Source organism: Eucalyptus grandis, chromosome 11 (genome assembly GCF_016545825.1).
Source record: "Eucalyptus grandis isolate ANBG69807.140 chromosome 11, ASM1654582v1, whole genome shotgun sequence".
In the NCBI taxonomy this organism is placed as follows: Eukaryota; Viridiplantae; Streptophyta; class Magnoliopsida; order Myrtales; family Myrtaceae; genus Eucalyptus; species Eucalyptus grandis.
The window spans coordinates 17658100-17681040 of record NC_052622.1 but is presented as its reverse complement, the minus strand read 5'-3'; the positions used below and the strand labels follow the sequence as shown (position 1 = coordinate 17681040).

The 22941-nt window shown below is 38.3% G+C and overlaps 2 protein-coding genes across 2 annotated transcripts; one reads left to right on the top strand and one right to left on the bottom strand.

The window, feature by feature from the left end:
* Positions 1-677: 677 nt before the first annotated feature.
* LOC104416249 (protein FAM91A1) lies at positions 678-12403 on the bottom strand. The gene is made up of 12 exons (XM_010027665.3): positions 11941-12403; positions 11561-11703; positions 11129-11246; positions 10630-10726; positions 10174-10280; positions 9257-9379; positions 8914-9067; positions 8543-8603; positions 8080-8459; positions 3861-5460; positions 1768-2163; positions 678-1063 (listed from the first exon to the last, which is right to left on the bottom strand). The coding sequence occupies exons 2-11, from the start codon at positions 11686-11688 to the stop codon at positions 1917-1919; spliced, it is 3015 nt and encodes a 1004-aa protein (XP_010025967.2). The 5' UTR covers positions 11689-11703; positions 11941-12403; the 3' UTR covers positions 678-1063; positions 1768-1916.
* A 5834-nt stretch (positions 12404-18237) lies between these two features.
* LOC104416238 lies at positions 18238-19239 on the top strand. The gene has a single exon (XM_010027659.3). It carries the CDS (start codon positions 18266-18268, stop codon positions 18899-18901), a length of 636 nt encoding a protein of 211 aa, XP_010025961.1. The 5' UTR covers positions 18238-18265; the 3' UTR covers positions 18902-19239.
* The last annotated feature ends 3702 nt before the right edge of the window (positions 19240-22941 follow it).

Here is a 22941-nt window from a genome sequence, read left to right as displayed (position 1 = left end):
CTATGTAGCCAGAATGCGATGACTTCACCAGGAAGTTCATTTATTAAAGTATGAAAAGGACCTTTCGCTTTCCTTTGAAAGAGTTCTTTTTTCTTTTTTTTTTGTTGGTCCTTTCAAAAAGTTGAAATAGAAACAAATTGATTATTTCAAAAATACAGTGACTCTAAGTAAATAGTGCGTTTTGAAAGGTTTAAACATTTTCCACATCAAATAAGAATAATTATTTTAATTTATACGAAATGAGAAGAAACAAAAAAAAAAAATTGTATCACCATACACCTTTAACCGTAAGGCAATTCTTAATGCGGAAGAGGCTCAAGCTTTTCGGTTGAGGTGGTAAAATATAAAATCTATCTGATATTCAAGGTCCACTTAAGAACCTACATTCTTCTTTATAATTTTTCGCCTACGTCGAGTGTTTTAATCTATCCATGGTTGGGTCCATTGACTCACAGCCCGAAAAGTTCCTTCTTGCGGACTTATCCGCAGAACTTCAATTTTTCCTTTTTCTTATTACCGTAAGATGACATCGATGCTGAACACCAAATCCCCTTCGTTTGTGTTTTATTTGCTTCTACATATTAATGGGGAAAGGAAATACGGCAGGGTTAAAATTACAAAGCAAACCAAACCAATCCATTGTGTGTGAGAGAGAGAGAGAGAGAGAGAGAGAGAGATTTTGCCAGCTTCATCTCAGAATTCACATAATCACATAAGCAAAGCCAAAAACCCAAGCCAACTTTCCGTGTGTCCGGTACCTTCTCCAAAGCCAAAAGCAAGAGACACTTAAATTGACAGATTCCAAAACAGAAGACATAACAGCGACGTTTCAAACGCGATTGTTCAATCATGTGTATATTATGGGACTTTTTTCCTATGGGATTCTATCTTCCTCATTCGGGTGATTGTGCAGTCTGAGGCCCGAAATTCACAAAATGAGGAAATTTTGTCTCACAAGGGGAAAAATGCAAATTGAATCTTCCTTCCAGCTCGCAAAATATCACCAGAAGGACACTAGCGCCACCAGATATATACACGCTTAAAACCAAACCATTGCTGCGACCTGCATGAACAGACACAAGATACCATCAGAGCTAAAGCTGAAAAGGTAGCCAAAAATCAATGAGGAAAAATATATTCAACTGTCGGCAGCAGCTTAGACACAAGCAATTCGCCAACAGACATTTGAGATACTCCAGATTGATGAAATTTGAAAGGGAGGATGAATTAGACGGAAGAAAGGAGATCCCATTCCAGTCCACACTAAGCAGGGGGTCACTAAGAACTTCTCTGGGAAAGAAAATTCCATTGATTTGAAAGCATTTAATGAGCCCCGAAAGTCTTTCCAAAGTACAAAGCAAGTTTCGTTCAGACACCAATACTTCCAGATCTTTTTCAAGTCAGAAAAGTAGACTGCAAACTAATATCCTCATTCTCGACAGTGAAAAGTTTGCAACTTCCTTTGAAGCATTATTCACTAGGTAAATTGAAAGGAGTACTTGAACATCAAAGCAAGGAATACGAACAGGATAGATAAAACGATCCATCTCATCCCTGACCATTTTTCTAAAGCTAAGGTGCAAACCCAGTCAAAACTAACAGACTCCAGATGATGGAAACAGTAAGGGTAATCACCTAACAATGCAAAAGCTGCATTATTCCATGTGTATTACGTAAAGTACATTAAAAGTGACTTAGCAAATGAGATCAATTAGTAGAAGCTAAATGCATTAAATGAACTGGATTTTTAACAATGAATATCTTCACCTTGCACTCTGTCAAGCTTAAAAGTAGATGGCCAGCCTCATAAAGAGCCAGAGTAACCCGTAGCATGAGGGACATCAAAACCGTATCTTCTGAGAATTTGGCACGATACTCTTCATCAATGTCATCCAAGCTAGAACACAGGAGAAAGCCTATTTAATTGCAAAAGCTGCAGAGGCGGCTGAGGCCTCTGCTATTAGTGATATTGGTTGGCGAGCTTGCAAGCAAGCACCAATATCAAAGGGGTGCAACTCAGAACCATCAAAAAGGAGATTTACACCAGGAAGTATCACTTCTCTGCCATCAGCTTCATCCGGTTCAACCTTCATTGCGGTTGTTGAACCCGCTTCTTCATCAGGCCTTATGGCTGCTTCATAGGCGGGGGCTAGAGCATACGATCTGGAGATTTATCCAAAATACTGACATTAGACATTGTCATATCCATCAAGGCAAAGCATGGTCACTCTTGCTTCTATGATTGCAAAAAGCATACCAGCATGTGAATGGAGCAAATACAAATGTGAAATGATTCCATCCAAAAAATCATGCTGTAATTTCTCTACACTTCGTTCGTAACACCTCATGTTCCACATATAAGCACATAAGCAGCATCCTATAGAACATGTCTCTAGGTGCAAGCAATAGGTATGCTATCCGCAAAGAAAAATATAGTAATAGAAAAATATATGGATTTGATTTACACCGATTTTCCTGTTTCATCAAGAGAAAATAATTTTAATATTTAATCACGTAAGGCAATTGCATTCAACTTTAAACTTGTATCCAAGCAATGAAATACAAGTGCAGAAAGCACAGGCACTGTTTAAAAAGTACCTTCCCTATCAAATTCCATCATTTCCTGATCATCCAGCATCCAACTCAGGGAAACAAACACCTGGATGTTCTACATGTAAAGGAAAATTTCTACCCGCAAAGCTCTAAAAACTCATCGTCCATTCCAATCACTAGGAACATCTTTTAAAGCAGCACAAGCCACATTCCCATTTGGCTTCTAGCTTAAGCAAACTTTCGAGGATTTTAGAACCCCTAATTTGAGGCTTTCAGCATCATATCTAAGCAAACAGCTCCAAGTTTACATTGCCAAAAGCAATCAGCCAATGCAACAAGCAACAACATTCTAGTGGTTAAAGATTCCTCCAGTATCATCATTAATACCCTCTCGCCCACAAGTTATTTCAAAACAGGTAGGATCTTATAATCATATGCATACAACCTCAATGAAACCATGTGGAATTTGCAGAAAATATTATACAGAGATATAATCAAATGGCATAAGATAATATACAGCCAACCACACGTTATGAACAAGGATTTGATAATATCCTTTCTATCGTTACTTATCTATTAAAAAAAGTGATGTTAATGTCAATAGCATCTTAGCTTCGCCAAAAGCTCTCAATTAACTCCATAGTGAGCAGAACATGCAAATCAGAATGAGAAAAAAAAGCAGAGGAGAAGCACATTTTGTACAAGTTCCATCCATTAATCCTGAGCAAGAGTATCTGCAAGAATAACCCATGTAACTTCCTCAAGTTCAAAATACTTATCATTTAAATAGGAGAGTTGCCAAAAGATATTTGCAGTCCTTCATAAAATAGTATTTCCCTCCAATTGGAGGGAAAGTTCACATGTGTAGGCACTTATTCTTCCTATATATTACCTATGAAGATACTGAATTCAAATTAGTAATCACTACTAACACAGATACGATAATGGCCCGATCAAATTGATTGCCACAAAATATACACAAAAGTCCTCACTAGCATCAAAGCAGGAATGTAAGCAACTCAAGGCTAGTAAAGAAGTCTAGAACACTAAAACGCTTGATGGTTCAGCGGGCCAAACTGAGGATTCCCAAATATTTGGTCCCTTGCTTTCTTAAAACAGAAACTATCAATTCTATGGGAAGTAAATAGTTATTAAGATATCACACAGATAGCATTCCGATGCCACAAGGAAACTTATGCAGTGATAAATTATTCAAAGAGAAAAGGAATTGATGCTGGAGGCTGACAGAACATATCAAAACATGTCTTGCATGTAGAGACTGTAAAGTAAGGTTCACAAAAGCAGACCTAAGGATGCTGCCATCAAAGCTCAGGACTTCAGTGCGGCAACGTTGTCTGTTAGCAAGTTTCAATCTCTGACGCTCACTAGAGGCACCAGAAATTGGTGAAGAAGGATCCACTAGTGGATTCCACCTTCCACTAGCATAGGTTATTAGTTGTCGAGATTTCTCCTTAGATTGCTCTTTCTGATAGAGAAGTTTAGCAGCCGGACCTGTTGCTTGGTACTCTGCACAAACAGCTCGCAGCTTTTTCCTTAATCCTTGCATTGCGTCATGATGCTCAGTAAGTGAATCTGTTTGAAGAACTTGAGATGAGACTACTCTTTTACATATAAGGTTGCATAGTTTTGGACTGAAAAGTGGAATGCCAAATTCCACACTCAAAGGGACCCATTCATACTTCTCATCATCAGGAGAAAAGTAGTCTGAGTCTTTTTCTTTAAAAAGTCTTAACAAACGGATATAACCAATCATTCCCAACTCTATCTTGTTTGCGAGAACATTCAACAAAGAGTTCAATTTTGAACTCTCTCCTGCAGATAGCCCCAATTCTTCACCAATAAAAGCAACTGAACCATCAAAGTTTCTCAATGGCAAAGGGACATCCATAGTGATGACTCTACCAGATTCATCAAGGTCACACCTACTTAATGGTTGAACCAATACAGCCGAATACTTGAGGAGTGAATTCAAGCAGTGTAAAAGTACACTTCCTTTAACTAGATTTCCCTCAAACTTGCCTCCAAGACCTCCTACAGTAGAGCCATCCCAGGACCATATGAGTGCTTTCTCACAACCAGCCAGTGGTGCAGGAAGCAAGCGTAGACACTGTCCTTTCATCAGAACGATAGATAAAGGGCCACTAGCCACAGTTGAGTACAGCACCAATTTCATCCAAGGAGTCAACGATGAATAAGAAGGAGGACCAAAATGAATTGGACCTGATGGTCCAGGAAGAACTGAAGAAAATGGAAGAGGAACCATGGATACAACAACATCATAGTCACGAAGAAACAGTCGATCCAAAGTGGCTGGTGCAAGAGAAGCCAAGCTTTCACAGCGCAGAATATCCACACGATACTTTTTTAACCTCTTTGAAGTGTTTCTTCCTGTGTCTAATGCTTCATCTGGTGCCAACTTGTCATCATTCTGGATGGTTGTCTCCAACATAGCAACCTCGTTCTCATAATTACTGTCTTCTGATATATTGATGGATGACATATCTTCTGATATACTATTGGGCTCTACAATAGGCAAATGGTCCTGAGGGGTTTCAGATTTTGTGGAATCGTCCAAATTTAGCCCATTTTCAATTGTGTATGCTTGCCCTGGATTGTCATCGGAAGAGATCTCAACCACAAGAGCATTAGCCACATCCTTGCTTGGACCAATATTGTCCATCTCACTGCAAACTTCATCCAGACTGACGCCCCCTGATTGCAGACACTCAAGAACACAGCGAAGGCTGAAGGCATGATTTGCAAATTCCTGCAGTTCTCCCTCAAATTTAGTACCCTCCAAAGTACTTAGATCCTTGCAGAGATCAGCTATACTAGCATGACCCAACTTTCCCGCTTCATATAGTGTCACAGCATGAGATTTCAAACCTGAGCATACAATTCAATCAAGGACACGAGTATGAGAGAATGACAAACACAAGGACAACAAAAGAATATTCAACATGAGTAAAAGACTCCAAGAATTGGCAAGTGGAATTCATAATGGACTAAAAGACAAAAGTTGACCAAATAAGTCTAAGGGTGGGGCTATTTCCAACCCATATATGACTAAAGCCACTCCATTTTCACCAAAGAGAGATTTTCCCTTAATCATTCAATTCAAAAATAAAGTGATGGTAAATTAATTCACTTTCCTTTGTTTTTTTTTTTTTTTGGTAATTAAATATATAATGAGCTTTAACCAACAATGTACAAAGCACTTTCCTTTGTTATTCTTCTTCTTCTTCTTTTTGATTTTTTTTTTTTTTTACGAGGGGGTACAATTGGCATAATTAAGAATAGCATATGCTTTCTTTATTTCTAATTTCTAAGTGGGGATAACCATGCATACATCAAACAAAGCAATTTTCAAGAAGCTTAGTTGTTTCCACATTGTCAACAAAAATCCAGAAAAATTTAGACACAAGCAACTACCACAATTATAGATTATAAACTTTATTTTTGAAGTACCTATCACTCACAAAAACTCTTTCTTGTTGTTAGTTGTCTTTTATAGGCGCATAATGGGATTTCCTGATGAAACAACCAAAAAGCCCTCTTTAAAGATTTGACAAAATGAAATCACAATTACATTTCCCAATGAGAAAGAGATGAACAATTAAATCAAAGTCGTCCATGATATAAGAAAAGATTGTAAACTAATACTTAAATTCCATTCATCTTGGATTGATCATTAATGGAATATTTACAACAAAAGAAATCAAGATGCCTCAATGTGCATCACTTTTGAAAGTCATTGTTTTTGATGTATTTCTTGATGCTCATATAACTTCTGATGTTCCCTGTGTGAAAGGTTGTCATCGACAGTAGAAAATAAATCACAAAGTCTTTGATATTGTAAACTTAATATTTTTTAGGACTAATTGAATAACAAATTCACCATAAAAGTGAGACAAGAATGGACACATTGTGGTAAGAGCAATGATGAAGAAGATACTACTTTTTTATATTCTAAACAACAATAAATTTAAATTTGAATGAAACCCATAATACGAAATAACTAAATTGAAGGATACTGTGCAAATATGGAAACCATCAGAGGTGATTTTGTCTCTCTGGTGCAACAAGGAGGATTTAGTCATGTGGGGAGTGGAAATAGCCCCATTCTTTGTCTAATTGCCATTCTCTTGTCTATGCTCCTAGAAATAAGACATTCTACTAAAAAGCTAATAATATTATATCCATGCATCAAAAAGGTACAACAATTAATAGCTAGAGTAAATTAAACGGCTTGACCAATCAAATTCATCATGTAGATTTCATGTATATAGTACACTATGAACCGCAAAAGTTCCTCTTTTTTCATTCGTGGACATCATGGCTAATTCAATTCCAGTAAGGTTGCATATTGATACTTTCCCATGTGCAAGTGTACTTCCCAGCATAGAAGAATTCTTTAATGAACGTCAGTTCAAGAAAATGCCAGCACCATGTAATCAGTAACAGTATTTCAAAGTAAATCAATGACAGTCAATACAAAGAGAATGTGTTTGCAAAACCAGCTTATGGTTCATAAAAAGGTCACACGGCTATATTTTTTTTCTTAAGCCATATATTTGGGTTAACAAAACAAGCTTTGCCTCAAGTTAGCTCAACCAGAAAAAACCTACCACAAAAAATTTAACTGAGCCTCTGCTTAGTGAATGATAGATTTGGTTTGGGTAATATGATGAGTCTTGATGTGAATGCTATCCTCAACCTACTGGACTCCTAACCTTGTAATGATTTAACGGGTCAGTACTCCATGGGGCCTCTTATGAATAATATTCTACTGATAAGGAAAGTGTTTTGCTCCTTTCGATATGCATTCGATGCAGGGAGAACAAGTAGAGAGATGGGAGGAATTGTGCACTCAGCTGGACACTTTAAACTTCTCTAGAAACATGGCCCCTGCTTTTGCATAAGCTCATCAGGCTTTTATTGGCAAGCAACTTCTGTTTGGCCTCACAACGAACTAGTATTTGAAAGCAGTATTTCGAAATTAGTGCTATTAGAATTTGAGTAAAAGAGGAAACTTATATAGAAGAAATATATGCTGCGTATCTCATGGGCCTAAGTGAGAATCTGGGCAATTGCTACCATGTTATTTACGTATGAAGCACAGAAGAGGGTGTCTGGGCAATTGCTACCACATCGTCATTCACATTAAAGCACAGGTCCAGCACCACCCAAACCAAGCTTTTTAGCCTTTTACCTGTTTCTACGTTTTTTTCTAGCTTTCAGGCCATAGTTAGCACTCTGTTGAGTAAGAAAACATAAGCCAAATGAAGGCCGGAGTCTTTTGCTCCTACTCAAGTAGTAACACAGGGAAAGCTAGTGTTTCAATTTGCTTCCACCACCAAAATCACTCTAAGATGTCATTTCAACCTCTTTAACTGACTGCTTAAACATCAATTTTGGAGCTAAACGTGAATCAAGAGTACAAAGCAAAGAAATTTTACATTCCTAGAAGATGGAAATTTTTAAGAATTAGAAGTTCAAAGATACCTGGTGAAACGGACCCCATCATGAGGTAAGAGGTGATGTTGGCATCAACCACAAAAGCCACACAAACATGGCCACTAGCCAGCCTATTGTTTTCTGACCCTGAGACATCACCATGTTGAGCAGCATCACTGTCTCCAAACATGTTTTCTGGGCCAATATTAGCATGAGAATCATCTTCTTCACTCAATATGTTTCTCGGAGTTCCTGGAACGCTTGCCTCCTGAAGAACAGAGGCTGGATCAATCACTTTTATTGCCCATCCCAATCGACAAGCAAAAGAAGCAGCAGCCTGAAGCTGGGAAAGGTCAGCCTGTAACGTTGTGGCCAGTTCAGCAACCGTGGCATTCTCACTTGAGACCACAAAAACAGCATAAAGCAACCTAGCAGACATCAAGATGAGATCTCATTAAAACTATTAAATCAATAATTCAAGAAGGAACAAAACCAAGAACTGCCAGCTTACTCTTCAATAGGGTCCTCGTACGACTGCTCCCTGTTGGAAACAAACCCTTCAAGCCTGGCAACTGGCATGCTCATATGTTAACAACTTAAGGCACAGACATGATAAACAAACAGGCAACTTTAAAAGCAAAAAGAGCAATAAAGCCTCAAATGGAGTCACATTATAAGAGGTTATAACAAATCACTGAGTTAGAAGCTTTAGGAAAATGTGCGAAGTCTATGCATGCCTTCCCAGGAAAGGTAAAACACAGGGATCTTTAGATAATTGCGTTTCAATGATCCAGTATGGCAATAAATCATGGAATCAATTCTCTTAAGATATGATGGATAGACTGGCATTGAACACTGAAAGGAGAATAAAATGCAAATTACCTTTGAAACGGTCATCAGGGTAAACTGGAGCATCAAAGTAAACTAGTCCCCGCCTGTATAGACCCTTTATAATGTCAGGATCAAACAAAATATATGCATTTGCTTCTTCCTTGCAGATTTTATCGATCGTTGCCGCTTCTTCTTCTGAGAGTTTCTGAAGGGAAGTGCGTTCACAATTCAATCAGCTCAAGAGCAAGATACAGACTAAAAATAAATACAGGAACCGCAGCATGCACCATTCAGGCTAAGTAAGCAGAATATGCATCCAATCCAAAGCAAAAACCATCTTCAACCACTCTCATACTAAACAAACGAAAAAAGGAAGGATTACAAGATTTCACACCTTAAATTCCTCAAGGGTGAAGTTTACTAAACAAACTCCCCACCACGGTTCAATGGTAAAATCCACAGGTTGCGTAGGCAACATTTCTTTTGCAATGGACTTGTTCAGCTTCCACATAATTTTCTGGAAAGTTCAAAACAGACAAGCAATGACTAGAATATCCACTCAAGTTCATCATCAGAATATGTTTGTGCAACTTAGCAATAGCCAAAGAGACGAGTTTTGAGAAAATCAGTGACTCTAAGGCCCCTTCAAAACAGCATATAAGAAGCCATCAGCAGCTAGAGAGCATAAGTTTTCCTGTGATCCAATTTACGCAGTAGTCCTTAAACAAACGAGACCTAGATATTGAATACGTGTCACATAAATGTAGCATACACAATTGGGTCCCTAATTGGAGCAGATGGTCAGGATTGAATTACACTGTACTACAGAAAGCTAATACAATATAAAGTAAGACTTGTGTAAAGTGAGATCTAGCAATGCATAAAATTTGTCCATAAAGAGGAAGAAAACATGCAACCTTATACTGAGACAAAAAGAAGTAAACAACAAAGAAAACACACGATGTCATTATTTTCAAAGAGTGAGCAAAAATCTATACTATGAATTACAAATTTTGGAAAATCATATGTGAGTATTCTTATCTACTTCAAAGTTTCAGGTCATTCACTCCAATATTGTAAAAGGGCAGATTCCCAATTCTCTATAAGGTCAGAATCCCGATAAGTTTCACTACCTTACATGCTTCAAGCTGAAGTAGTAAAATCATACATACATCATGGCCATACTTTTAATTCTTATAACATGGTGAGGCCGAACATGAGGAAGAATATTGTGGAAATAGGTCTCCAAGTATTTTCATATATTTTATTCCAACCAAGTACTCCAAAGAAATTACACATGCAATCCGGTACCTTGGATCTGCACTTGTTCATAATATCTATGAATTCATTTCTCCCTATTCCTGTTAGTCGCAAGGCATCCGCAGCGCTAAAATTTGGAATGCTGTCATAAGGTTGCTCTACAATTAAAATGAAAAAATAAAACAGGTGTCAGTTCAGCATGTTTAGATAATCATATACAGAATCTTTTAGGAAAAACCAAATCATAAGATCATATCCATTACACTATCTGGTGGAGCAACAGCAACCCCTATCAGACAAATCCTCAGTCAATTACTGCTTTTGTGATCTTTTTATCACCAACCACAGAATTAGACATGACACCTGGCAGTTGTAAGTTCAAGGACTTCCAATAGACATCATAGGCCTCAGCTTCTTAACATTAAAACTATACTTGCACAGAAAAAGTTTCAACTCCACATTTTTTGCTCCTCACTTCAGAATCTCAAAAAGTAAATAGAAAATTACCATTCTTCATGACCTCAAATAACATGTCGCAGTAATATCTGAAAGGTGATATCCTCATGACACGGCAAACATACTCTGCCAGATGGTAGGGAAACAGCTGCAAAGTATAAATTAACCAGGTAAATGGTGTTACTGCTGACTGCAAGTAAAAAAGGTGTATCACCACAAAAGTGTCTCCGAGTCAAAAATGCAGTGTATCGATACTGTTAAAAAAAGTCCAATGTCAAATGCAAGGAAACCTCACCAATTAGAAAAGATTGTCATAATCAACGTCACTAGCTGACACATTATTGCTACGGTGAAAGGAGAAAATAGTTATACATGCCAAGATACTTATAGTCATGTAAACTCCAAATCTCTATCTAACAACAGTTCTTTTAACAATTTATGAAGCAAGAACATCTGATACCAGCCCAGCTCACAGTTCTTTTTAAGACCAAATAACAAGACCATGATATCTGAATTAAAGAGATCCATAGAAATCCATAATGACACTCACTGCCAAGTTCCTTCGCAGGTACCGCATCATGTCTTCATAATACTCACTTTCTTTGCAAACCTTACGAGCAAAGCAGGTATTCCACTGTAGCCTTTTCTTTATGCAATGTTCGATTATCCTACAAGAGCAAGAACATAGCAAAATGCGTGAATATGCTGGAAGGTTTATGTAAGCAACACACAAACTTCAAATCATCGAGAAGGGATCAGACAATTGGAAGGGGAAGCCTTATTATCGCCAAACCAAACATTGATCAAATTGTTGCTCTTTCATAAAACCCTTTACAGTGGTTCAATCTGCTTCATTCACAAAACCAATTTTTGTTTTTCAGCAGCTTCATGTGCCCTTAGCCATTATGATCAGATCCCTCCAATAAGGATTAGAATGAATCAAGAAAGACGGGAAAAAGAACTTTAATTTATCGACACTGACCTTCGGTGCCATTCTTCTTTGGAAGAAAGAGTGGCTTGGAGCCGCTTAGGGAGGCTTTCCCAGGGGCACTCCTCCTTGACCGCTTTCAGGATCAACTGCTCCTCGACGGTAGCGGGAGCTCGCTGCATCGTCACCACCACTTCCTGGGAAAATCAATCACAGAACCGTTCAAGAAGGTAACCTCATACCTACATCCCTACATCCACCGAACGCAGCAAATCGCGAACGAATCCAGGCAAAAAGAAACGGCGGCCGCATCTAGACGGCGTCGCTTTCGGACGGAGGCCAGAAATGCGAGCTCGCAATGCGCTAATGCAGCCGACATGCATCATCGCCCCGAGTCCATATCCTCAACCGGCGAGAATTTCTGGCGCAATTACCTGATCGGTGATGATGACGATCGACTACGGAGGAACGGCCGCCTCGAATGCGGGAAGAAGCCCCGGAGACGGCGACGGAACTGGACGCCCGCCGGAGAGCCGCCGCGCCCGGCCGGATCGAGGAAGGTTCGGGCGTTTGAAATCGTCGGACCGACTGCGGGAGATTTGAGATCTGGAGTGGAGGACGAGACGAAGGAGGAAGAGCTCGACCGAATTGTGAATTCAGTGCATGATCTCCTGCTGGTCGTTACAAAGCTTTGCTAAGTTTCCGTACCTGTACGATCGTGGGATTAATTCGGTTCGAGCAAGCCCGTTAGCTCGACCCGGCCCGACCCGTGTTCAGGCCCTTCGCAAAAAATTGGGTAAGAAGTTGAAGACCCATGGACTTGCCTCGTCCGACACTGTCATTTTGCAGAGCCTTGAGGTGCTTCACGATGAATTTGAGACGAGAAAAAGGCTCAGAGTTACTTCGATTTTGCAATTTGACCTTTGCCATGACCTTTAGAGTTTTCTCTTTTCTCCTTTATAATGAAGTGCTCCCACCTATCGAGAGAAATTCAAACACGATGCCTTAAGTTTTTACATAATTTTAATTTCATTATAAAGTAAGCATTAATTTTTAAAAGAAAACATTTGAAGTGTCGTAATATTTATACGATGCTCACTCGAGTATTATAATTTGTTTTTCATTCATTTGAGTGCTACATCAATATAAAATTATTCACTTGAGTGCCTATTTTGACAATTCATCTTACATGACCTTTTAAATTATATTTCAAATCAGACGCGGTTTTTTTTTTATAGGAAAATGAACTCTTACGTGAAAAATTGTTCAGCCGCTCCTTCTCTGGCGTCCATTGTCGTTCTTGGTCCCTGCGCTTGCTCTTGGAGCCCAAGATCCATTGGAGTATGAGATAGTCCTTTTTTGAGTTAGAACTATTCGCAAACGAATGGCACTAACCCTCTTCTTCTCCTGCGCATGCTTTAAGAACCCCAATTTTGATTTTGACAAAATTTTGCCCCAGTTTCAATGTTAGAGTTCTTCACCAACTTTTTCAACTTTGACAGAATTCTGCCCCGATTCTTTAGATTAGATCAGGATACTTTAACTAAATCTGTAAATGACATTGTTTAAATTCTCGCTTGCTATTTCATCTTTCTAGCTAGTAATGTCAAATGTTATTTAAATTAAGACCACATGTATTCTCCAACAAAGTAAATCGTCTGATACTCAAGTGTGCATTTTTTTTAAAGATGTTTAAGTTTTTATAGGGCAAAAGCAGATGCTTCACTTAATCAATCACTTTAGGTCTTTACTCTGAACTCAAAATTCTAATCTAAAGATGGTTCAACCACTAATACATATGAAATTATTGAAAGTCAATTTGTTTCAAACAAAAATTATCTTTGTTGTAGCTGCATTTTGTCTGCCTCTCTAACACTTCAGTATTATTTTTACACACATGAATCATCGGATGCTTCAAAGGAAAAAAAAAAGAAAATTATAGCAAAGAAGAAGGCCGCGGAGATCTTATAATAGGAAAATGGAATATAAAGCAAGCACATGAATTTTCATAATTTGATCTATATAGAACTAGAAAAATATATTTCCTTACTTTCATACATCATTTTCTCTAGATAATTTTATGTATATCTTCTTTAAAAGAGATGCATATGCTTTATTTTCCAGATATTATATTTGAAATGCCTCAAAATGCTAAAACTTCTAAATAGTACAATCAATCCCTAATACACGTTATAATTATGGCTTTTTTCATTAAATACTTCTGATGAGGAAAAATCTAACACGGTCCTTTTCATTTGTTATGGCTTTTCCATTAAATACTTCTGATGAGGAAAAATCTAACACGGTCCTTTTCATTTGTTATGCTTTTTCATTAAATCCTTCTGATGAGGAAAAATCTAACACGGTCCTTTTCATTTGTTATGGCTTTTCCATTAAATACTTTTGATGAGGAAAAATCTAACACGGTCCTTTTCATTTGTAATCGCACGGCACAAACGCAAAGGCCGACCTCTTGAAGGCTCATGGAACACTTTTTTAAGGTCATGTGAACCGATGAAATATCAATTATAAATGTGGCTGGGATTCAAAGAAAATTACATGAATGATCTTCAGTTGCCAAATCGACCCAACCAATAGCGTCAGCCTTAAGGTTGTACATGGTTTATTTCGATTGTTCCTCTCTCCTATTGGCCTTCGGAGTTGACTTTGGTATTTACATTCGTACCAAGACAACGTCGTCTCGGACCAGTAAATAGAGGAAGAAAAACCAAATCATGCCATCAATAAACATTTCAATTCGGCCCTTCAAAAGTCGGATTGATTATGCTCTGGTCAAATTCTCTTATCTTGATGCTCAAGAATTGGATGTATATCCAGTGAAACCCTTTTTGTCTAAGGCCCCTTCCAATAGAAGATGGAGCAATTTTAAATTCCTACGAATCACGCGACAGATCACAGAATATTCTCATTTCTCGGTTGCCCCTGACAAGCACACCTCGTGCATGGACTTTCTTTCGGTTCAAGTCTACAAGTTATAAATAAGCAAATAGATAAATGAACGAAATGGTCTATGAATAAACAAAAGCGATTCTAGTTAACGCGGTTTTGATGGACCCGGTCCTGGTCATAAGTGTTGGGGTCCGAGGCTCGGCCTTGATGGTTCCAAGCCTGAGCACCAGGGACCCAAGCTTGGCCTTTGTAGATTTAGGTCGAGTTGCTAGGGAGTCGGGCACGAGCATTGAGTTCCAAGGCTCGATTTCGGTGGACCCATGACCAATGCAGGTGCTCATGCTTAGGACTAGGGGATCTAGGCTTGAGACCCCGGTGTCCGTGTCAGGTTCTTTGGCTACTTATAGCATAAGTCATCAACACCCAAATAATATGTCTATTTGAGAAAATCACATGAGATTTTGCTTACCAAATAACAAAAGGTATTTTTCAATTCATTTTCAAGTCTTGACACTGTATAATATTCGCATTTTCCTGAAAAATTTATTTCATGAGTAACATTTTCAAGAAATGTCACATTTTTTGTAAAATAAATGGAGCTGTAATTTTACGTCTATTGAATAATACAAATAGTTTGCAATGAGGGACGACTATCATCGTGATAAGTTGAAGTTTTTATAGGGCAAAAGCATATGCTTCACCTAGTTAATCACTTCAGGTCTTTATTCTAAAGTTGAAAAATCTATTATAAAGATGATTGAACCACTAATACATCTATTATAGTTGCATTTTATCCGCCACTCTCTAACACTTCATAGAATTATTTTAAAATAAGTGCACTAAAAGTTCTAAAGCTTTTCAAGAAGCGCCCTAACTTTTATAAAAAAAAATACATATATATATGTATATAATTAAATCATAAAATTTGTTAAAATAATGTCATTTTAGCCTTATGTTTCATTTTTAGTCACGTAAGAGAGTAAAAATAATTCAAAAAGTCACATTTGCATTTTTCATTAGTTAAATTGGACGGAGTTAATAGAAAAACTTAATTGCATTAATTTGACAAGTTTTAAAACTTAATTATACTTTTTTATAAGTTTTATAATTCAATTACCCTTTCATAACTAATTTTAGGATTTTCAGTGCACTTATCCTTATTATTTTCACTCATTTGAATCATAGGCTGCTTCAAAGGGGAAAAATTAGAAGACTATAGCAAAGAAGAAGGCCTCGGAGATATTATAATTGTTGAAAGATTTCCAGAATTTTGCATGAATAAAAAAAATATTATGGAGCAAGCACTTGAGTTTCGAAGCATCCTTCATAATTTGATCTATATTGAACTGGAAAAAAGATATTTCCTTGCTTTCGTAGATCATTTCTTTAGATATTTTTATGCATGTCTTCTTAAAAAGAGATGCATATGCTAGATTTTCAGGAATTTATATTTGAAATATGATAAAATGTTAAAGCTTCTAAATGGTACGATTAATTCTTAATACTCATTACAAATCATAGCTTTTTCCTTAGATCCTTCTCTTTTTTCATTTTTTTTTTTTTTGGGGGAAGGTGAGAAATCAACACGGCCCTTTTCAATTATAATCGGTGCACAAGCGCAAAGCTTAGCTTCTTGAAGGCACATCAACACCTTTTAAGGTTGCGTGGAACAGTTAAATACAAATTATATACGCAATTCGGACTTAGAAAAATTTGCATAAGCAACCTCTCATTGACTCAACCAATGGTATCAATCCTAGTATTCTACATAGTTTTATTCGATTGTTCCACTCTCCCATGGGCCTTTAGAATTGACTTTGGTATTCAAATGCATGCCAAGACAAACATTTATAACATTTAAATAGTGGAAGAAATTTAAAATCACACAAATCACGTAAGTATTTTGATTCAACCTTAAAAAAAAAAAAAACCGGATCGATTATTCTCTTATTGAATTTTCTATCTTGATATGTGCAGCATCTGCAGGCATCAATCATACAAATTTTACAAGCATTTCGATTCAATTCCTTAAAAAAATCGGATCGATTATTCTCTGGTTGAATTTTCTATCTCCATACTATACATCCTCAGGCATGTCGACAAAAGGCAATGCTAAAGATAAATTGAACACTACAAAATAAAAACCCGACAGAAGAATTGGATATATATCCAATGAAACCATTTCTGTCCAAGGTTGCTTCCTAGAGAAGATGGAATGATTTTTAAATTCGTACGATCGAGGTGACAGATCACAGACACCTCGTGCCAGGACTTTCTTTCGGTTCAAGTCTGTAGAATATAAATAAACACATAAATAAAATAAAATAAAAAGGATCTATAAATAAACAAAAAGTTATTCCATTCAACACGCGGGGAACGTACTTCCATAGTGTCCTTTTTTAAATTAATTTTCAGGTTTGTAGTTATAATTTATAGTTAATTCACTCGTGATATTCAATTTTAGGATGTCAATACGAAGAGTAAAAGCTAAGATAACAACTAAGCTTATAATAAAAAAAGATACATTTGTTCCTCTGTTATTTATTTATATATTTCCATCGAGCGACAATTCGTGTAAAAAGAAATGTGGCAGAGGTTGACAAGAAAATGAAGGAAAAAAGGAATACCGTCGGTGGTAATGCCAAAACAACGACCTTTGTATTTTTAATTCCAGCAGCTGGATTTATTCCATCAGATTTAAGTGAACTACCCACTTTCAGCATTACTTGCGTGAAATACTTGAACAGTACAAAAGATATAAAAACTAATTAACAAAATTATGTGTTGGGCTGATGCGTCATTTACAGACTCTCATCAAGCAATGACTATTGACAAATTTTTCTCACAGTATTTCTCACGGCACCACATCACAAGCAAACATTTTATAAATCGATTTTTCATAGCCTGTCATTCTTATCCCCATGAGTATTCAATTGACTGCACCTCTTGATATTTAAAAAACGGGTTTGTCTTATGGATCGTACCACGATAGAGGTATATATATTGTGAAAACATTCCGAATAAAAAATTATTATGTGTTTACTTGTAAAGCTTTTCCTTTGCACCGCCTAAATAAATAAATACAAAAATATTTTTTTCACAAGAAACACTGCCGCTCTTGTGCATCATTAATAGACTCTCAGTAGGCAATGAATATTTCATAAGTTCATTTTAAAAAAAATATATTTTCTCATGACGACGTGTCACAAACAAACATTTTGTAGACCAATTTTTCAAAATCAATCATTTTAACCTCCATGGCATTTAATTGACTACTTAACCTCATGAAGTTAAGAAGACAGGTTTGTGTATGTACCCTACCACCCGACCCGAGTCATGCTCCACCCAAATAAAAAATTATATTGGATATTTATACGTACGCATGCCAGAAAAGAAAGAATATATAACGAAAGTATTCTGAGTAAAAAATTATTTCCTAACAAATTACCCTCGAAAAATGCAAAAATTCCATGTGCTTACTTGTAAAGCTTTTCCTTCGCACCGCCTAAATAACTAAAAAAATACAAAAATGTATCTTCACAAGACACACCGCCGCTCTCGTGCGTTTGATTTCGTCCACGGTGTCCACGCCCAATCCCGAGATTTTCCACGCCGCCCCTCCTCCGCAGAAACAAAGTTTCATGCTCCCCGTTCTACACTTCACCGTCTTTTTCCCCCCGTGACCCCATCTCAGCCGTCCGATCCCGCCCCACCGGGCCCCGCCCCAGGACCCGGATCCAATCGCGGCCGCACGTTTAGTCCACGGCCAACTTTTCAAACCTCCTCCCCTTGGAACCCGTCAAAAAGGCAAATTTCGAAGAAGCGCCAAAGAAGCTCGCGTGAACTATCATGGAAGTAGCCCCGCGACCGCGAACGACAACCACCAACCTCCCCACCCCTTTATATCGCGGCACGCCGACTGGAAAAGAGGGTCTTAAGGCAATGGACGGAGAAGGGAATGTGAAGATGGCGAACGCTAAATCATCCAGATCCTCCGCCGCCTGGCGGTGCAGGAAGCACCCGAAGCACCGGCAGTCGGCCGGCGTGTGCTCGCTCTGCCTCAGCAAGCGGCTCTCCCAGCTCTCCAGCGGCAGTTACCTACGCGGCTCGACCAGCGCGAACAGAAGGCGCTACTCCTGCTCCTCCTCGCCGTCGTCGTCCACCTCCATGTCGTCCTACCCCTCTTCTTCCGAGGAGTCGTCCTCGTGCGCGAGCCCGATCCACCGCCACGGCCGGTTCGCCCACGAGGCGAGGTCCGGGCCGGTGTCGATGCTCTTCGGGGGCAGGGACGGGCTGAAGAAGAGCCGTTCCGTCGCCTGCGCGGCGCCGCCGCCGCCGCCGAAGACGAGGGCGGGCGGGGAGAAGAGCAAAGGCGGGTTTTGGTCCAAGCTGATCCCGTCCAGGAGGAAGAAAAATGGAGCGGAAGGTGGCGAGTTGACGAGCTTGAAGCACTCCTCGACGCTGAGGGAGAGGGTGGCCGTGTAATATTTTCGGTTCATCGATCGGTGCACGAAGCCTTGTCGTGATTTTTTTTTTCCTCTTTCATTTTTTCTTCTTAGAAATTGATTAAATTTGTAGATCTACACGAGTAAAAAAAAAAGGAGAGATGGTTATACCAAAGGGGGGAAAACCAAATGCACAAGGTTTTCCACTGCTGATTGTAAATTAATTACGTTGTATTGTTGCTGCTTAATAGGAAGGAATTTAATTAGCAGAAGGGCTTTGCCAAATTGCTTTGTGCTGGTTAAATTCGTTCTGGTGATTTTTTGTGGGTTCTGGTATTGTCGGTTTTGTTTGTTAAATAAGGAAGAAGATGTTTGATACGGGGATTCAAGGGATTTGATCAATCTGATTGAGCATTTGCTTTCCCTGTAATTATGGGCAAACTATTGTCGAATCTATCATAATTTTTTTAAGAAAATTGCAATAGACTAAGATCAATAATATCGTTCGATTCTCTTTACTCTTTGATTGCCATGATAATCTTACCGTGTGAACTATCAATAATTACATTTTATTAGATAGTAGATTTCCTTAATAACATCATAACATTAAATCATTTTGTTTTAGAAACGGTCAGATCACTCATATTTTATCAATCGTCTAAGATCTGTTTATTTCGAACTAGTATAGCGTGACATGTACATTTAGATAACAACCGACCAAGGCGAGTTTAGTGAGGGTTGTCGCCGCTCAGCCTCTTGCTGCTTACTATAACTTTTCCTCAAATACACGCCACCATCCATGAAGATTTCATGCTGTATAGGTTGCTCGAGCTCCCTTGAGCTTAGGTATTGCAAATCTCTCTTATCTCCCCCCAATACACGCTAAAATCTATAAGATTTCATATTGTATGTGTCACCTCAACTCCTTTACCAAGGTATTGCAAATTTCTCTTATCTCTCCCAATACACACTACAATCTATAATTTCATATCATGTACGTCACTCTGATTTCTTTAAGCTTAGGCATTGCAAATTTCTCTTACTCCCCCAATAAAAGCTATAATCTATAAGATTTCATATCATACACGTCACTCTAGCTTCTTTGAGCTTAGGCATTGCCATTTTCTATCTATCCCCCTCCCCCAGAGTTAGGTTTCGTGCTCTTTGGTAATTTTAGACCCCCGTCATATATATTGCCTTATTGACCGATAACATAAGAGTGCTGTTAAGACGTAAGCTTCAAATCACAATGCCTTCATTAAGTAGCGGTTGTTAGCAAAAAAAACCCATAAAAATTTGTTAATGAGGAAATGCTAGGATCTCTCAAGAGAATGCGGTAGGACGGCAGAAGACATGGTTTGACGGAGAACAATATCCGACTGACAGGGAGAAACCGTGGGCCGACCAGCTGGAAGCAGCTCGTAGCCAAGCTGGAGACGAGACGTCCACGACCCGTCCGAGAAACTTCTCGAGGTCATTGCATTCAAAGCCTCCCGAGCTGTCCTCAGTGGGTAGATGGACCCTTTCCATGTTTCGCGTTCTCGGTCGTGGCTCGTGCGGAGAGAAAGAGAGAGAGGGAGGGAGACTTTCTTGGGCAGTCGTCAACTCGGGGATCGCATCAGTTCGCGGCAGTTTCCTGGTGGGCTTTCGTACTTCCCTGTGCAGCCTTCGGGGGCAAATTGGATAGGAACTGTGATGATGATGATGGGTTCAAAGGTTGGCTGAGAACCAAGTATCCGTCATCCTCGGCTATCATCATCTCACGGCGAGACGTGCGCTCTTTTTAGGGAGGAGAAAAAAAAGGGTGGTGAAAAGTATTTCCTTTCCGCCGAAGGAAGATGAAAGAAGGCTAAATGGAGTGGGAGTCCTCAGTAAAGGAAAAGTCAAATATGATCTCTTCTTGCTCAACTCCTTTCGCGGAAGGTGGATAATTTTAAAAATATTTATTTGATAAATAACCGCTTATATCACTTATAAAAAAATTAACAATTTTCATCGTCGACGAGAATGTTTAAATATGAATTGTTTGAAAATATTTTTCATTATCTGATCAATTTTTTAAAAATATTTTTTAAATCATTCATTTTCTAACTAAGCAAATAAAGTCGGGCTTCAAAATCTAGGACCAAAAAAAAAAATCAATTATATTACTTGTGGATATGTTCTTAAATTATCTTCTCATGTATTTATTCTCATCTATAATATAAAATGTCAATTTTTTTAAGGACACGTCGTAGATGATATTATCTATTGAGTAAGAAGAAAACCAAATAAAGTGTTTACCAAGTTATTTATGAAAAAAGGCAGTCTAATGGCTAAACTCATCAACCGGATCAAAGCTCCACCCCTTCGAAAGTTGCTATCAAAAGGGCCACCTTTTGTACGATAGGTCTGCCAATTTTAACCTTTTCCTCATGCTTTTTATCCAAAGTAAAATCATGTTAGATGCGATTATAGTAGCAGTGGCCTTCGCAATTAGGAAGCTTTACAAAATAAATTAAGAATTTAACATTACTTTTTCGTCTCCTTATTTAACTAAAAAAATCCAGATAAATTTATTACTCTAGACAATAATCGAGTAAAATCAAAGTAATTTATTTCATTTTCATACTTCTCACTTTTTTTAATTGAATTGTAAGTTTTTATATAACTTTTATTTATTTATTTTTAGTAAAATTTTATTGTAAAATCATGGTATTTACAATATTTACTCCTTTTGTACATGTAAAATTAATGGACCTTGAGGCCCAATCAAATTCAATCTATGAGCGTGGACCTCAAAAGGTGCACTTCATGCGTAAAAAATCACATATCCAGGTTCGGAAAATACTTGAGTATGTTTGGTTCAACTTCTCTAGAGGACCTTCGGCGTTTAAAAGCTCTGGTGACAAGCTGAGGTATATGGTGACATAATCCAAATATCTTTAAGTTAAAGATAGCCAATATAAAGTTCATTAATTCAACACAACTCCCACCTACTATTTGTGTCCTAGCATTTACAAAATGCTATTGAAGGGGTCATGAATTTTATTTTCATCCAACTTTGTCCTCACTAATAAATTTGTCCTCTTGTCTTGCCCTCACTCTACCGTTCTACCGTTCATCGTCTCTCTCGTAACTAAATGCGCCCACTGTGACTCCAAATTCCGGTTGACATGAGCCTAGAGTTAATGTTACCGACTTTGTCCTCACTAATAAATTTGTCTTCCTGTCTTGCTTTCACTCTACCGTTTATTGTCTCTCTTAACTAAATGCGCCCATTGTGACTCCAGATTATGGTTGACATGAGCCTAGAGTTAATAGTCATCAAGGGATGATGAGTATTACCGAGGTTCAAGGGTCGATGGCCGCGAGTCTTTTGGGCAAGTTCTGGAGGGGTAGGACGTCACTGAGACCTAGCCGTCAAGATCACACGATCCTCCGCGACATTGTCTTGCCTGAAATTACGGGAGTTTGGCGTCGCCTTGCCTAGCCTCTTCATCGATTCAATCCTTGTCGGCTCCAGTTGATTCCGTCAAGTTTGCTTCCACAAAGCTTCGACCCTCTCCATTCTCCATTTTGTCTTTTTGTTATTATTTAGCTTTACGGAAAATCTATTAGTTTTAACTAAACACTTCTTGCATTTATTGAAAACCCTTGACGTTAAAATCCTCCACGTTTATGGGAAGGTTTTGGACCAAAGCTCTCCCAAATGCACCCGGCACCGCGGAATAATACGGGTTAGAGAACGAAACCTCATAAAATAAACGTGTCGGTGATGGCGACTTCCCCAATTTCGTGCTGACAGTTTCTTGAATGATCTAGCAAATGGGCCGTTTACCCAAAAAAGAACAGAAAAAGTATTGATGGCAAAAAAGTGGTGCAATAAATCACAGCCTCCCCTCCAACCAGAAAAAGTCGAGTAAGATGACGGAAGAGAACATGCGCAATTCAATTTGTCTTAAAAGTAATGACATATGCCTTTACGAGTAAGGAATCCTATTTCATCACACCAAATGGGATTTTCCCATGGTACATTATTGGTAGTATACTATTACAATCAAAAGGGCGGTCCCATCGCACCACATATCTTAACTTAAT